General features: G+C 42.5%; 1 protein-coding gene across 7 annotated transcripts in view; it reads left to right on the top strand.

Annotated features, from left to right (window-relative positions):
- Nucleotides 1–12348, top strand: part of GRIK4 (glutamate ionotropic receptor kainate type subunit 4) — a 925106-nt gene extending 912758 nt beyond the window's left edge. For 2 of the 7 annotated variants that reach the window (XM_073602574.1, XM_073602573.1), the window contains 3 exons: nt 4485–4613; nt 7851–7969; nt 10629–12348. In XM_073602574.1, the coding sequence (XP_073458675.1) occupies nt 4485–4613; nt 7851–7969; nt 10629–10991 (611 nt within the window). In that variant the 3' untranslated portion in view covers nt 10992–12348. The remainder of the gene's footprint in view (nt 1–4484; nt 4614–7850; nt 7970–10628) is intronic. The other 5 variants (XM_073602569.1, XM_073602572.1, XM_073602570.1 and 2 more) reach the window with 4 other exon arrangements.
- Nucleotides 12349–18480: the final 6132 nt, after the last annotated feature.

The raw sequence follows: 18480 nt of genomic DNA on the forward strand, positions 1-18480 counted from the left end.
AAGCTGTCGCCTTGCCCTATTTCAAACTTAATCAGCTTCCGTGTCTTTTTGGGGGGCAAGGTACTGGTTTATTAGTTAGTCATAAATGAGCCTATGCTTCAAAGCAGTCAAGATTTTTATTGTTCACCATATCATAAAAATATCATTGTAAAAAAAATAAAGCCATGTAGGGAGCCTCCCTACTATGCATGTTTACCCTAGATATGCATAGGACCGTGACATGCATATGAAGGAGGCTCTTTGTATGGATGTCATTTTTATAATGATATTTTTATAATATAGTGAACAATAAAAATCTCTGTACTTTTATTCAATACATTTGTAACCCTTGGGTACCTTAAGTCTGCCTTTTTCTCACTCCCTTTTTCCCACTCTCCCTTTCTTATATGAGCTAATTATATATTTATAGGATGCAGTACCAGCAATTAGGGCTCACACCATTTTCAGTTTGATCTGGTCTATAAAACATTGATGGACAAGACTATATTAAACAATAAAAATAATAATAGAACCCCATAATATAATGAACTAGATGTAGCCAGGAGCCGGCTATCTGTGCCTGCAATCAGGAGACATTGTGTAGCCATACTGTTGTGGAGCTGTTTCCCTCTAGTGTTGAGCCTGGACTCTGTGCTGTCATATCTTGAATGTAGTGACTAAGCAAAGCTAAGCATCTTGGGACATGTAGTTCAGACTGCTGGGATTTCCCTTTTAGTTGAACTGTTTGGAACTACAACTACCAGACGGCTGGGAAAGAAGAACCGACTGCTGGGAGAGCATATATAGGGGCTGGCCTAGGCCTGGATTGCTCTCTTGGGACCCTGGCCTGGATCTGCAAGCAGGGACTCTGTGTCTGCAAGTGCTGCAGCCAAGTCGCGGCCTGTGCAAGAAGAGTCATCACGCGTATATACTTGGGGAATCTGCGGACAGCACTGTCCAGCGGCAGCCTGGAGGCCGTTTCTGCTCTAAATCATGTTGCAGCTGATCCGGGTGGGCCACGGCGAGTTGCTCTACCATTCAGGATTTCTTCTAATACAACTCTCTTAAGTGCTAGCTGACGATCAAAGGATTTTGTCTCTTTAACACAGGACTACACCTAACTTTCCCCCCCCCATTATAAGGGATTTCTTTGGCTGCACTCATAGAGCCTGAATTTGCCTATAAATTTTTGAGGGAGCAGGTTAAATTCCACAACTTAAAACAGTTTGCTGAATGTTATGACACTTTGTGTATACTTGCCAACAGTCCCGATTTTCCCAGGACAATCCCAATTTTGGGACCCTCGTCCTGATCGGAGGCCATCCCGATTAAAATCCCAGGATTTTACTTTTGTCCCGGGAAATCAAGACTGTTTTTGGCATCAGAGCTGCTTCTGGCTCCAAAAATATGTCCGCCGCCACCGCCGCAAGATCTTTCCTGTTTTCCGCTAGCTCTCAGCTCAGATCCGAACTCCGCCCCTCCAGCCATCTACACTGCAGCTCCTTCAACTCTCCCTCGCAATGGTATTCGGCCATCTATCGCCCCCATCCGCTCCCCCTGTTTTCATGGTGTTGTACTGAGACAGTTTTCCCCATGAAAACCGGGGTGCACAAAGGGACGGGGGCGGTAGACGGCCGAATAACATTGCGATGGAGAGTGGGAGGAGCTGCAGTGCAGAGGGCTGGAGGGGCGGAGATTAGTAAGAGCTGGAGTGCAGTAGACAGGAGGGGCGGAGTTCCAATCTCCACCGAGAGCCAGCCGAAACAGGTTTTCTGGGGGAAACCGATGTTGGCACAACACCGGTCTGTGAGAGGCAGAGCCAAGGGACTCTACTGCACTGGGGACACTTGATCTAAGGAGGCACTCCGCTGCCTGGGGACGCCTGATGTAAGGAGGCACTCTGCTGGGGAGGCCTGATGTAAGGAGGCACTCCGCTGGGGAGGCCTGATGTAAGGAGGCACTCCGAGGGGAGGCCTGATGTAAGGAGGCACTCCGCTGGGGAGGCCTGATGTAAGGAGGCACTCCGGTGGGGAGGCCTGATGTAAGGAGGCACTCCGCTGGGGAGGCCTGATGTAAGGAGGCACTCCACTGGGGAGGCCTGATGGCATCTGGTGGCAGGCAACGTGACAAGTGACATACTCAGGGTTCCCACTGATTCTGCATTATGGTAAGTTGAACTATTTCATTTTATATTACAATGTAATAATAGAAATAATGCGCTTCAGTCATCCTGACACCATAACAACTATGGTGCCGGGATGATTGAAGCGCTAACACCAGGTGTTTGGAGTATTTTTATCTGCTGATTGTTAAACTTTTTGGCATACACATATTTCTGTTGTGGTGTAGGATCTGGGCCTGCTGTCCGTCCATCCCTCTTTTCTTTTTTGCTTGCTTGCTTTCTTTCTTTCTCCCTCCCTCCATCCCTCCTTTATCTCAGACTCGGACCACACCTCCATTAAGCCACGCCCACTACTTAGTTTAAACCGCGACATTTTCCTTTTATGCCACGCCTTAAAATGAATGCCCGCCCCCTAATTATAACAAGACTCAGGCTACAAAGTGTCCCTATAATTTTTACAATGTTGGCAACTATGTTTGTGCCTGTGGGTTGATGTACAGAAGGGAGGGGTCTGACATAGCTAAAAAGTAATTCCCCTGCCCTTCTTCTGCCTGTTCACGTAGGCCACATATGTTTACTTAAGGGCTGCCAATGTCTAATTGTTCTTTATTTTCGATTGTCTGACATTATTCACTGCTGTAGCTGTTTTGCCACCAGTGACATTTTACTCGAAGTATTTCTATAGAAAGTTTATGTTGTTCACCTTTTAAATGCCTTTATCATATCAGTAAACAAAGATTATTGGTAGTGTGTCTTTTTCATCATTGTTACTGAAAATGTCTGAACCCAGGGTGTCAGAGGTGGCAGAGGACTTGCAGGGTCAGGGCAACCAGTGGGGTACTGATTCAACCAGCGGCAGTGCCAGGGCCATCTTGAATATTGATTGGACCATGGGCAAAACTTTTCTTGGGGCCCCCCCATAGAGTTTCGCTCCCCACCTGCTCTGAGACATACAATAAATAGCAGCTGGACTCAAAATCAATTTACTGAATCAGATCAGGCAGCAATTGCGATTGGTTGCCAGAGGTTACAGTGTATCGTTACCGCTCAGTGACTGGTTGCTAGAGGTTACAACACACATTACAGCTCACTGATTAGTTGCTAGAGGTTATAGCACATGATTTCTGCTTGTTGATTGGCTGCTAGAGATTACTGTGGATATGACCTCAGAGGAGCATGATATACATATTAATGCCACCTCTATTTACATATGAATGCCGCCGCTATTTACATATGAATGCCGGTAATTTACTTGTAAACACAGGGTCTGCAGGTGAGTCATCTGTACACAACAATAGGGCAGAGCTGGGCAGCATTAGTAGCAGCACTTCACACTGAGATATTGGCACACAGCACGGGACTAAAACCTCAAGGGACGAGGGAATTTAAACCAGGATAGTTGGCAAGTATGAAGCAGCTGCTTTGGGCCCCACAACAATGACAGGGCCCTGGGCAGCTGCCCCTTTTGCCCTGCCTTAAAAACGGCCCTGGGCAGTGCTACATAATTAAGACAAAAAAAATGAAGAAGTCAATAAAGACAAGATGTAGGAATTGGATGTGTTTTATGCTACACCAGATCCGTGTGCTTTCTTCTTTGTTTGTTTCATTGCAAGCATTCCATGTGCTAGTGTAAGATGGCTGCAAGACTGTTTAATGGCTAAGGACACAATGTTGAACTTTGCTGCTGTGCAAAAGCAGAATGGACTGATGAAGCGTGGACTTGATAAATGTTTTACAATTTGTGAGTTTGCTCATTGTCAATATCCCGGTATAGCAGTGTCAATGGGCTAATTATGACAGTTTATAAGTATGGATCAATAGCTAGCAACCTTTGATTTTCTAGGGTCATCTTAGCCCTCTCAGCAAATAATACACTTCTAATGCCAAAATAAGTAATTGGTCTTTTTCTATTTGCTTCTTCTTGTGTTTTGAAAATAGCTCTATTGCTCGCTGCAAGGATACATATCAGAAAACAAGTTAAATAACCTGTTGTATTTAATAATGATTACATTAATGTGTAAGTTAAAGGAAATTTTTTTTTGAGTTTTGGATAAAATGAGGCACCATTAAACCCCGTACCAATTTTGTATTGCTTTTTGTGTCCCCACTGGGGAGATTCACCTCTCTGTTTGTTTAGGTGACCATTGCACTGAGACAGAAAGTAAGGGGAAATCCTATATTTTACAGTTTTTTGAAAGCAAGAGGTGACAGAAAATCTTTCGGTTGGTGGCAGCTATATAACATGAAAATTCTACTTTGAGGAGATTTTCTCTTTCTTTTGTGTTTTCAAAATAGGACCTAAAGGGAAGTCTCTTTTAACCCCCCTATTCTTTTAAAAATGAAAAAAAAAACACTTTAAGCCACATATCTGTGTTTACTACAGGCTCTGCTTTCCGTGATGAATTTGATCTAGCAATCTTGCAGCTACAAGAAAACAACTGTCTGGAAGACCTAAAGCGGAAATGGTGGGATGGAGGTAAATGTCCAAAAGAAGAAGACCACAGAGCAAAAGGTATCTGTTATTTCAATTTTTAAAATTTAAATTCCCTTTTTGTCTTGATAGTAAATTATCCCTTTCATTTTTGCATAGTAAAGCTTTGCGCTTCTGTTAAGCAGTGAATGATAAAATGCTTTAACTGCTTCCCGTCTGCGCTATAGCCGAATGACTGCTACAGTGCAGACTTACATTGCCGGGAGGCCGTCAATAGACATCCTCTCCTGCAGGGCGCGCGCGGCATGCACTGTGATCACAGAGTCAGTGAGACTCGATTGATCCCGGCCCATTACCATGTGATCAGCTGTCGGCCAATGACAGCTGATCACGTGATTTAAACAGAAGATCGGAAATTGTTTTTTTCTCCTCATGCTGACAGCGTGAGGAGAAAAAAAAGCTGATCACCGGCTTCTGTGTAAGGGACATCGGTCCCGAAGAGGAAGAGGCACAGCCACTTCATCTGTGCCCACCAGTGCCGCCTGCCAGTGCCTCCTGCCAGTGCCGACAGTGCATATCAGTGCCACCAATCTGTGCCCACCAGTGTATATCAATGCCACCTAATGCCCACCAGTGGTGCCAACCAATGCCTCATCAGTGCCACCTAGCAGTGCTGCCCACCACTGCCACCTACCAAAGCCCATCACTGCCACCTACCAGTGCCCATCACTGTAACCTATTAGTGCCCTTCAGTGCCACCTATCAATGCCCTTCAGTGCCATCTCTGTGTCACCTTATCAGTGCCCATCAATGCAGCCTATTGGTGACCATCAGTGCCCATCAGTGCAGCCTCATCAGAGTACATCAACAAAAAAGTGTGGCGCTGAACAATGTCATATACAACTGTAAACAAGTCAATAGACAGTAAGAAGGATCAATTATATCTGCTTAGAGCATGTAGTCCTCATGTGAACATTAAAGATACATAGTCTGTATGGCAATATGTTAAATAGAATATTGAAGAATTATATAGATATCTCGACTAAAAATCCGCTCACTACCACCAAGAGTTGAGGAGGCTTACCAGATGAGGTGGACCCAATGGGGCATACTCCGGATTGGGTCGGACAAAGCTTAGGTGGTGAGTGGCTGTGTATACTCCGAGAAGGATGCGGTCTCGCGGGTTTGTTGTATTCATCCAAATTGGGAGGTGTACGTAATCTCCCGAATGTGGGAGGTCATGTAGATCTTAAGGAAGTGATGGGGTGTTCCGTAAGCAAACCCCTCAAGGCAACATTCCATGGACCAGAAATTGATGTGGAAGGATAGGAAAAGAAAAAAAGGGCCACATAGTGTAAATCCAAAAAACAAAAAGTATTTATTTATAATAAAATAGATGTACACTCACATGTAAATCCAAAGTTTAAAACAGCGCTGTATGAGAAAAAGTGGCGACAATGGGGTCCTGCCCGACACTATCACCAGGCTTTGTAATGAGCTGTAGTTAGCAGACCTAGATCAGATGACTGTATGATGTAGGGGCACACAGCTTACCCTTATAGTCTGCAGGAGTCCTGCATGGCACCAGAGATCTGCTGATCACCGGTGCAATGCTTTACAGGCTCTAAAACTGGAGCAGCTCTGCATAGAAATCAATGGATTGTTGCCTTGAGGGGTTTGCTTACGGAACACCCCATCACTTCCTTAAGATCTACATGACCTCCCACATTCGGGAGATTATGTACACCTCCCAATTTGGATGAATACAACAAACCCGCGAGACCGCATCCTTCTCAGAGTATACACAGCCACTCACCACCTAAGCTTTGTCCGACCCAATCCGGCGTATGCCCCATTGGGTCCACCTCATCTGGTAAGCCTCCTCAACTCTTGGTGGTAGTGAGCGGATTTTTAGTCGAGATATCTATATAATTCTTCAATATTCTGTTTAACATATTGCCATACAGACTATGTATCTTTAATGTTCACATGAGGACTACATGCTCTAAGCAGATATAATTGATCCTTCTTACTGTCTATTGACTTGTTTACAGTTGTATATGACATTGTTCAGCGCCACACTTTTTTGTTGTTTTGCAATTTTACACTTTGTTGGTCGTGTTGGCTGCTTCTGTGTCCCTCTTTTTAGGGTAGCGCAGAATTATTCTATATATTTAGTTCATCAGAGTACATAAATGAAGGAGTAAAATTACCGGTTTGCAAAATTTTATAACAAAATATAAAACTGTTTTGTATTTTTTTTTTCAAAATTTTCAGTCTTTTTTTAATTTTTTTTAACAAAAAATAAAAAATCCAGAGGTGATCACATACCACCAAAACAAAGCTCTATTTGTGGGAAAAAAATGATAAAAATTTCATTTGGGTACAGTGTTGTATGACTGCGCAATCGTCGTTCAAAAAGTAAAAAGTGACAGCGCTGAAAGCTGAAAATTGGTCTGGGCGGGAGGGGGGGGTTTAAGTGCCCAGTAAGCAAGCGGTTAATTTAATTAATTATTTTACTTTTAAACACACCAAGCAAACATATCCATTTGAAGCATCATTTGTCTTGCTTTGAAGGTACCAATTTTCTCCCCTTTTGCCCCCAGCAACCCCTACCCCTCCCCCCCTTACTAATAATCAGGTAAAAGCTAAGTGATGGTAATGCTGTATAGTCTTACCTTTGAAACAAGCTTGGGATAACTGTCCCCATGACCCCCCTTCCTGTGCCATAGATTTGTTCCACTACTTACCTCAGATGAGTTGGCGACCTATGCAGCAGTTGAAGCCAACGATTGGTGATAGTGCAACACGCATACTCAGGATTTTCTTTTTAGAAAGCCTGCAAGTGGATGGCTTCTCCACTAGATCCTATAGAGAAGAAGCCATGTATGCATGACTTTCTGCAGCCCACTGACTTGCTGAGAAGCCACCTGAGTGGGGTGCAGGCCTATGCTGCTGTAAAAGGTTGCCAGATCATTTGAAGTAAGTCATGAGAAATGTATTTCTATATAAAGATGGTTGTTCTCTTGCTATCTTGTATTGTCTGTATTAACATTAAAATCATAGAGCAGTTTTAAGCTAGCGTTAAAGCTTCATGAGACCAGTGCAGTGCAGGCATCACAGAATGTTTATTATTACATAAATGACACATTCTTGGCAGATCATACTGTTATATTTTGCATCTATCATAATTCACAGAATATGCAGAAATATAATGTGCAAACCCAACAAAGCCCAGTACAGAATAAACATACAGTATATGATGGTTTGTGAAATGTACCGTAATGAAATATTGGCATACGTTTCTTGTTTTGTCAGGTTTGGGCATGGAAAATATCGGAGGCATATTTGTTGTGTTAATCTGTGGTTTAATAGTGGCTATCTTCATGGCCATGCTGGAGTTCCTGTGGACGATAAGAAAGTCTGAAGACACTCAAGTAAGATCATACCGTCTACTTACTTATCTGTTGCTCAGAATCCATTTTTATATGCTGTAGGTCATTGCATGGCTCTATGAGGCCACCCAGTTGTGTGACCATAGCGAATAAATTTTCACTATTTTCACACTAAAGTTCCTCCCCGCCAGTCAGGAGGCAGGTCTGTGAGACTTGGTTCCCAATTGGCCAAAGCATCAGGCGATCCTAATGAATGCCCAATGCTTTGGCGGAAGAGGAGACACACAGCGGAAGAAGCCGCTGGAGGAGCGGATACCGGAGCCGCCGTCGCCGCTGTCCGCACTCCAGGAGAGGACACCACAGCCCCGCTGGTGAGTGCCGGACCGCCTGGGGGGGTGTTTCAGTGCCGTGCCATGCCGCCGGGGGGGGGGTTCTTTGTTTGCTGCCCCTCAAAAGAAGAACCTACCAGCCGCCACTGCATTATACTGGAATTTACGCAGGTATAGACGCTATACTGTAATGATGGTAATCAGCGACCACCTATGTGACTGTAATAGGGTGGCAGGCAATCTGGTGCTAACAGACACAGGCTGGGAGGATCACTAATTGACACTGACGTCGCTACTGACACTAATACAGTGATCAGTGATAATACTGTACACTGACACTGTACAAATGACACTGGCTGGGAAGGGGTTAACATCTAGAGGAAATCAAAGGGTTAATTGCGTGCCTAACAATATGTAATGTGTGTAATATGTGCTGCTTTTACTTTCTGATCTGGTTGTTTTTTTGCCTGAAACAGCCAGATTGCTGGTCCTATGGAAACTGTCTGTCTGTGATTGGATACAGCTGATCAGCTGATTTCAGCCAAAATCATTGGCTGAAATATGCTGTCAAACTTGTGCTGTGTCCAATCACATGTGTGCTGTTAAACTTGAAGACATATAGGTACGTTGTCTGGCCTGCATGTACCCACAGTAAAACTACTTTTGGCAGGCAACAAGTAGTTAGGTAATGAAGGCAACCTATGACAAAATAATTAGGTACAATTGTTCCGTTATGTATATAAAAGGCTGTATTCCCACCTGGGCATTTTGAAACAGAGGCAGAATCGCTGCGATTCTGCCCATGATTTCAAAACGCTGTGCTAAAATGACAAATCACACAGCACGAATTTCAGATGCCATTCATTTTAATAGCACTTAAACACGCAGTGCGGTTCTGCCTCAATTGTTGCCCAAAAGAAGCTCCTGATCCTTTTTTGGGTGACAAGCCTCACACGATGCGGTTTGCCGTTGCAGCATAATTTTATCGTGCAACCACCACAGCATAGCCGCACCGCGTTTTTAGGTGCCATGAAAATGAATGGCATCTGAAATTCGTGTTGTGTGATTTGTCATTTTAGCACAGCGTTTTATATACATAACGAAACAATGGTACCTAATTTTTTTGTCATAGGGTGATCATTCTGCCCGCAATTTAAAACGCCCAGGTGTGAATGCAGCCTCGTGCAGCGTACACACGGTCGGACTTTTCTATCGGACTGGTCCGACGGACCGAGTCCGGCAGACAATCCGATCGTGTGTGGGCTTCATCGGACCTTCAGCGGACTTTTCCAGTCCAAAATCTGACAGACTTTAGATTTGGAACATGCTTCAAATCTTTACGTCGTAACTCCACCGGACCCAGAAATCCGATCGTCTGTATGCTAGTCCGACGGACAAAAACCGACGCTAGGGCAGCTATTGGCTACTGGCTATCAACTTCCTTATTTTAGTCCGGTGTACATCATCACGTACGAATCTGTTGAACTTTGGTGTGATCGTGTGTAGGCAAGTCCGTTCATTAAATAGTCAGTCGGAAGTCCGTCAAAAGTCCGTTGAAAGTCCGTCGAAAAAAGGCCGTCGGACCAGTCCGGTCGAAAAGTCCGCCCGTGTGTAAGACTTTTTGAGTTGATATTATCTCTGTTAATGTTTAATTAAAAAAAACTGCATAGACTCGTAATAAATTCCTTTTTTTATTTTTCCATAGTTAATGTGGTAGTAAATTCCGCTTTGTGATTTTTACCTTCTGGTAAGACTATAATAAGGCTTTCCTGTAAGTAAATTGAATATCTCCTAAATGTGCACCGTTTAGGCGATATTCACCCTGGATGCAGCTGGTGACTTCACCGGCGCAAGCGCTCTGAGGGTCTGCCATACTGTGCCGGACCTTCAGAGCTTTGTGCCGGACCTGAGGGCTCCCGCTAGCTTGCGTGGGAGTGACGTTATTGTGGCTCTGGCCACTCATACAGCCGGAGCCCACGAACCAGAAAGATAGACCGGAGGAAGATGGAAGCCCTCCAAGCTGTGACAGCACCCCGCTTGAGGCCTTCCTTCTAAGATAAGTATTTCATAATGTGCTAGTATGCGATGCATACTAGAACCTTATGCAATTGTCATACAGGTTTTTTTTTTTTTTTTTTGTTTGCTTCTTTTAAACTGCTGCAGTTTTCTACCACTTTAAAAAAGCAAAAGCTGTTAAATTTTCCCTTAGGTTTCAATATTTGTAATTCTTGTCACATGAAAATGTTCCTGTTAGATTTGGACTCTTTTCTGAACATGTGAAAAAGAACTATTCATTTTTGTGCCTCTAACACAAGATATTGAGAATTAAAACTTTATTTCATAACATTTTTTTGGTTTTTGTGTTGTTGCAGGTTTCTGTTTGTCAAGAAATGATGTCAGAGTTAAGTAGCATTATACTTTGCAAAGACAGTTTTATGCCACGTCGAAGACGGGCGGGCATCATACGCTCCAGATCAGCTGTTCCGGAGGACAAAAGAGGACGCAATACTAGCATTCTAAGCAATGGTAAACTGTGTGGAGGCACTGGCCCCGACCCACTGGCACAGAGACTGGCACAAGAAGCGGCTCTAGTTGCCAGAGAATGTACACATATTCGAGTCTGCCCAGAGTGTCGCCGTTTTCAGGGTCTCAGAACACGCCCATCTGGTGGATCTCCAGCACAAAGTGAAGAGAGTTTGTGGGAAAAGACTACAAATAGCAGTGAGCCAGAGTAAAAGAGCCATGACAGATAATGTAAAACAAAAACATCCAGTGTGGTTTTATTTTTGTCTTTTTTTTTTTAAGACCATATGATTCAAAAACTATTTTTTTTTAAAGAAGAGTAAAATCCTGGTACTGGATTACCCACATTATAAAACAAAATCTCCCACAATGGGTCTGCGTATTTCAAGCTGACATTACAATCTTTGGCATCATAAAAACTGGTATGTTGTTACCCAATTTAGTAGTGGACTGTTGTATTGTTTCCTTGGATTGTGAGGAACATTGTCTTCCTTCAAAGTCTTTCATGCTTATGAGCATTTATGATTTCAACATCTGCAATATTTGTAATAATAAAGAGAACATTTTGTCAAAAATCATAATATGGACCTGGTAAGAATTAGGTTGACCTCCATACAGGAACTAGAGACAGTTTTGATGTGTTTCTTGGTTGAGATTAAATGGTTTTCTGTGTATCTTTGACGGCTGTGTTATGTCAGAATTCATGTTTTGTATGGAAAAATAAATTCCCAATATGAACTATAGATCCTGGCCACACAAACTGCTCCAAAAATGATGTTCTGACATAAATGCTGAAGATGGTTATGTAAATATATAGCTTTGCCATAGTGTAACTGAGATGGATAGATTTACCACATCATCATTTATGAGAAGTGACAATTGTTCCAATGTGCTGCAGGTCTCATTAACATGTGTCAACATTACAGCAATGGCTGGTGTGCAGTGCAATCCAGCTGAGATCACTGCAGTGATGATGCCTTGAGTTGAGCAGATCACACTGTTTTCTTTTAAACAAACTTTATTGAGATGTCACACAGACATCACATAAAGTTGAATTGCCGGCTACGCAGTGAGAGGCAGTGGATTGCTTCTCACTGCACTGCACTGAAAAAAGTACTACTCGCAGTACTTTTGTTCAGCACATTTCTTCACATCAGGTGTGAACCAGCCCAGCAGCCCTAAATCGAGAGCTCTAGAAATTTTTCCTTTGAAAAGATGGGAACTGTACTGATTGAGTGAGGTTATGCTTGGTGTTTGTTTGTTTTTTTTAGTCATACCATGAACTAAACTTAAAAGATTCATAAATCATGTTTTAGTAAATCTATCCCTTACTGTAAAAATTTTCTTTTTTCGGGAGTCCATGTAACACTGTATATGAAAGAACTATAAGGATATTTTTGATGAAAACTACAGTTCTATGCAATTTCTGTAAAATAAAGAGAATTGTTCTTAATAGGCGTTTGTGCTTCTGTAATGTTTACATATTCTTCCTTAAAATGTTAAGGAGTTAACTGTGAAACTGTTGTCTAAAGTGTTATTGTTTTCAAACTGCAATATGAAAATTGAAGTAGCCTATAGCAGTCAATCAGAATTCATATTTTACTTACTGGGTTATACATTGTAGAAGACTAAAATCTTACCGGTCGCTATGGGTTTCTGTCCATCACACATTGTTACTGCTCTTTGTTAAATTAAAGAATCCTATTTATTTTCATATCTAAGGTATTGCAAATGTTTTCTGGTCCTTCTTCTATTTCTGTGTTTTAATAGATTGTGCACACTTGTAGTATGCCTTGCCCCCTGCCATATGTATGCAGTGGGGGGAACAAGTTTTGATCTGTTGTTTCTCCCCTAAGAGGATTTCTTAAATACCCCAAAACTGCTTTGATGCAAAGCATAGAATCTACTTGCATGCAGCATTGAACATATGTTGTGTTGCTATGTTCCTCCCCGCTAAACAACCATATACCACTCAACGCACACACACGTATATAAACCTGCCTGCTATGATTATCTTTTATACGGTTGCTTTTTCTCCCTGCTATAGTCAGCATAACTCCCAACTGTCCCTGATTTTGAGGGACTGTCCCTCATTTGGAACAAAGTCCCTCTGTCCCTCGTTCCTCCTCATTTGTTCCTCATTTTGGTTGATCTATATAGTTGTATATAAAATGTGCTACTTGTCTATCAAAGAGGGTTTTATAGTACTAAACTTTTCATACGATTTCTAAATTGCTGCATTTGTAAATTCCAGAAGCCAATATAAAAGGAATAGTAGTGATAAAATAGTACTTGTGGGTTTAACAAATCGTTATTTTTTATACAATTCTCCTTTTAAGTGGGGCGGGACAGGGGGTGTGTCCCATGCTTGCATACATTTGCTAATAGGTGTCCCTCATTCTCATCTCAGAAAGTTGGGAGGTATGCAGTCAGCTCCTGCTCTACCGCCTTTAAACCCTAAACATGATCACCACTGTGTTGCCACACCCACAATCAGTTACTGTAACAGCCCTTAGGCACTGATCGAGCTGTGAAAATCCAACAGGGATTGGATAGGTAGATCGACTTTTGTAAGACCCCCTTGCTCATATATGGATCAAAATTTAGCCCAGCCCTCCCTGCTGAACCAGCCATATTTCAATACATGTATGGCTGGTTTTAGTCAAAATTGTATGTTTTCTCATTTTGCCTTTCTCCACAACCTCTGCAGCAAAACCCTCCAGAATTTGGACTTTTAGGAATTCTTAATGACTATGTCCCTCATACACACGCCAGGACTTTGTTACGTATACTGTTATTTTATGCATGTAAAACCATCTTACTGCATTGGAAGGATGTGGGCGCCCTTTCAGCCCACGCCTTCTTTCGCACTGTTCATGGGGTCCTCCCCAAATTCAAATTGATATATAAGAGTAGGGCATGCCCTATGAAATTCACTAAAATATGGCAACCATGGCTAGATGTCTTGGATGATCTCGGGGGGGATATCCTTTCTTCACAGATCTCCCAGTGAATCCTCCACTAATGCAATCCAGTAACACTGTTTGACAAGATGGCAAAATAAATAACCAGAAATCGCCTTATATGAAACTTCCAATGCCTGGGGGGATCCTGGATCTCTCTTTTTTTTTTTTTTTTTTATCAAATAATTTTTTTTATTTTTTTGTTGTAATACATACAAACAAATAATATATCAAATTAATTCATAAAGGTATTTTTGTTGTGATACATATAAAAAAATATATCAAATTAATCCAAAAGGTATCGTGAAATAAGCACACAAAACAAACCTTGTACCTCTCGGACTAAAATAGCTTATCATATAATAAAGGAAGCATAGTAGAAGCATAAATACATTCTGCATGACAACTTGGGCTACTCCAGTATCAATCATCAGTCTGTGGCAACTTCCTCCAAGAAGCTTCAAATTATCTTTCCTTAACGTTCTTCTACTCCTCACCCTTCTACCTCAGCTCTTTGCTCCCGTCTGTCTCCTCTACCTTCACTCCTGTCTACTAGGTAAACCATCATATAGTTCATTATTAGATTCTATCCAGCGTGACCATATTTTGCCAAACCTTTGGGGTGTACCTCTATGCTTATATGTTCATTTTTCTCTTTTAAGTATATTATTACGTTTCTCAACCCATTGTTTATGGTTTGGAAGGGCGGCGGATGTCCATTTTTGTAGAATAACTTTGCGTGCTAAATATAGGGATCTTATCCACATAGTATGCATATCTGCTGGTAGTGCTCCATCAGGTATTATACCCAATAGTGCAAGTTTATGTTTGTTTTTTTATGCTCTCCATAATTTTTAGATTCGAATAAAGATCTCCTATTAATCCTTGTTTCATGTGGGCAACCGAAGTTGCCATTGTTATGCCCTGTACACACAGTCTGACTTTCCGACGGAAAATGTGCGATCGGAGCTTGTTGTCGGAAATTCCGACCGTGTGTGGGCTCCATCGGACATTTTCCATCGGATTTTCCAACACACAAAGTTTGAGAGCAGGCTATAAAATTTTCCGACAACAAAATCCAATTGCGTCAATTCTGGCCGCGTGTGGCCAATTCCGAAGCACAAAGTGCCACGCATGCTCAGAAGAAATTCCGAGACGGAACAGCTCGGTCTGGTAAAATTAGCGTTCGGAATGGATAGAGCACTTTCGTCAGGCTGCAATGTTTGAAATAGTACAGCACACTCTCTTCTTCTTTATAATGCTAGAAGAATGAAGTAGTTTTGCTGCTCATATTCACACAGACTTCTCACAAACTTCTTTCTTTATTATTTATCGTGATTTCATCAATATATTTTGATTTGTCACATCTGACAAAAAATATATATATTATTATTTTTTTGGTTTGTATTTTTTTCAAGCCTGATTTTATTTTTATTTTTTTGATTGGTATTGTTTTCAAGCCTGATCTTGTTGTTAATTATTTTTATTTTTTGATTTTACATCCTGAATATTTTTGTGTGTGTTTTGTGTGTCAAGTTACAACAACACCATTATTATCTTGTATTATTTAATCTCAAGAAGGTTGCTTGGTGTTGGTGTCTCTTGTTAATTTCACATTCTATTTTTGAAATGTACCTGCCTCCTCACAAACAAACTGTCCTTTTTGAAGGGAAACACACATAGGCGAGTCTAATTGAAACAAAAAATCCTTTATTAAGGGCTCATAACCAAACAAAGAGGGAGGCAACGCTGGAGAAACAGGTATTGGCAAAGCCTTTGGCCCCCAGGGCACACATCAATTATTTTCCTGCAAAATTGGTGGCCTGAGGAGTCCTTATCTAAGGGAGTGCAGTCTGGTCCAGAAGTCCAAGAGATCATGAAAGCAGCAGATGACATCTGTGTCCCCAGGCTGTGGTCATACAAGAGACTGCATCTTTTGCCAGACCAGACTGAACCCAAGTCATCACTCTTTGGTCTTCCTTCCACGCTATGTCTGTGGTGGTGGAGTTGTCGCAGGAGGAGGATGGTCCAACTCACACAGGTGGGTTTTGTGTGTGATTTCGCCCCTCACCCCCTTAGTTAGTGTTTTTGTAAAGAAGGTCCTCACACAGCTGGCGTTGACCCTCCTGCAAGCCCTGCAGTTTTGTGGCAGCCATGGAGGCAAAGGCCTCTTCAGGAGTGGGGGTGGCTCTGAGGGACGCAGAAGCCTCCTGAATCAGCCTGAGTGCTGAATCCTGCACGTGACTCCCCTTCCTGGGTCTTTTGGTTGGAAAGCGGAGGGGAGGAACCTGGGATTCTGTCAGGCTCTTTATGGGCCCGGCCTTCTCCTGGCTGCCACTTAGCCCCACCTCCTCCTGGCTGCCACATTCCACAGCCTCCTCCTGTGTGCCACATTCCAGAGCCTCGTCCTGGCTGAGGTCTTCCTGTGTATGAAAAAGGGACATAGTTTGAGTTTTTTATTCATCAATCACACACAATTTTTATCTCATGATTGTTGCAAATTGAATGTTAACAAATATAACAGATTATCATTCTGAGCCCAGCATTTTTCATTCTTGTCCCAATTATTTTTGCCCACTACTGTCTATTGATATGTAAAACACTTTATTAAATCAGCAATTAGTGATCAATAATAACATCTAGTAAACATCATTTATTTATTGACCAGAAATCTGTAGAAGAATGCTATACCTGCCTCCAGCTGGGCTCCTCCACTTCTTCCTGGCTGGAAGTCCCAGGTTGGACATCGGAAGCCTCAGCTGGGGTGGAAGGAAGAGTGGAAGGAAGAGTGGAGAGGGATTCCCTGACTTCAGTCTGGTCGACAGAAATCATAGTCTCTCATAGTACCACAGCCTGGGTACATAAATGTTATCTGCTGCAGGTCCGGATCTCTGGGAATTTGTGACCTTCTTGCACTCCCTAAGATAAGTGCTCCTCAGGCCACCAATTTTGGTTTTTAAATAGGGGATGGTTGCCGTGGAGACCACCAGCTTCATCAACTCCAACAGTTTCTCCAGCGCTGCCCGCCTCTTTCGTTTATTATTATATTGGGGGTGTTTGATCTGCCACAGACAGGGCAGCTCCCTGTATTTGTCTATGAACAGGGGGAGGAAGTTGTGGTCATTGAAGCCATCCATTTTATCTGCAAGACACAACACAAGACAAACCCTAATGTCATGCGAAACTCTCCTAATCTTGTTACAATATAGGCCTCAATCTAGAAGCAGTATAGGCCCAAGTTTAGATCTTACCTTTGTTATCACGATCGGCGCCTCCGATACTCCTTCCTCCGCTCACAGATCGTACGTACTATGTACGCGTGTTACGCTTTATATACACTGTGCATGCGTGAAACTCCACCCACCCGATGTTCTTTCTAGTCTATTCCCCGCCCCTTCTCGTTCGGCGCAGTGGGGTAAGAGCACATGGCGGAGACACAGCAGGTGCGTGTTAATTACAGCAACAAGGAGGAGGAAAGCCCGGAGCCTGAAACAGCCCAATCCTGGAAGAGATGATTTAAGGCCTCAAATATGTCCTTTGGGGAGATGTTGGAGATGGTCGACATACTGAACAGGACCGAATATGACGGGAAGTATGGACCTTACCCCAACGTCAGAAAGGCCAAGATAATGGCGAAAGTCTGCAGAATAATTTTGGGGTACGACGATCGAAAGATCAGCTCAGGAAGTAGTGGTCGGACCTCAAATTAAGGGAGCACGAGCAGTACAGAAGGATCAGAAGAGTTCTGCAAAAAAGTAAGTAGTTGTCCTGTGTTCCTATTCTTTATTTTTATTACGTTCGTGCTGCTCCATGTGCTTTTCTTAACTGTTGTACAGTTTAAAATGGCAACTTTCATGTTCATGGACACATTATTCGTTCGTATGAAACATTGTTCGTTCGGCCTAGAAAACACCACTGTTTTGGCCATATGCATTTGAATACATTTTTTTTATGGCCTACTTCTCTTAAAATAATTTGGTTGTGTAGATGGGTTTGTAACTAGAATGAAATGCAAACTAGATTCTGTGTAAGGAGAGGACACTCAGCAGCAGTTTTCACATCTGGACGCTGGAGCACTAGTGTGGAACACAAGAACACCCTTTTTATTAGGGGGCCCCACACAGGTGCTCCAGTGGATACTATAGGTGTGACTCCATCTGTGAAGCTTGTACGAAACAGGTAAGTATTCAAGCTTGACAAAGGAAAAAAATATTTCTTTATCTTGGAACTCTGACCAAACAGGCAATTGTACCCCACTTCCAAACAATGTTTCATATTCCGATTTCTGCCATCAAATATCTGTGTGTTAAGTATACCTATTTTTTTTTACATAGGGGATAAAAGACTCAGAGGACACCCCTCATCCGAGGAGACCACAGACCCCCCACCTCAGGAAGAAGTGGAGACCCACCAAAGACAACAGGAGGAGGAGGAGGAAGGAGATGTGGTGGAAATTGTCACCACAACAGGTGAGTGTCTGCGACCACAGGCTCAGGTAAGAGATGGATGCCGGCATATTTATAATACATGGTGTGTTTTTGTTTCTATCTTTTTAGGTGATCGTGATGTTGTAGATCCAGCTCATTTCACCTCTGAAAGTGCACAGATCCTGATCAGGGAGATCACGGGGTGTAATAGGGACTTGGAAAACATCCAGAAAAACATCAATGATGATCAAAAAAAAATGAAGAACATCATTGATGTTTTAGGGAGAGTTTAAAACCCCTCCAAATCCCTT

This window comes from Aquarana catesbeiana, linkage group LG10, assembly GCF_042186555.1.
Source record: "Aquarana catesbeiana isolate 2022-GZ linkage group LG10, ASM4218655v1, whole genome shotgun sequence".
Lineage (NCBI taxonomy): Eukaryota > Metazoa > Chordata > Amphibia > Anura > Ranidae > Aquarana > Aquarana catesbeiana.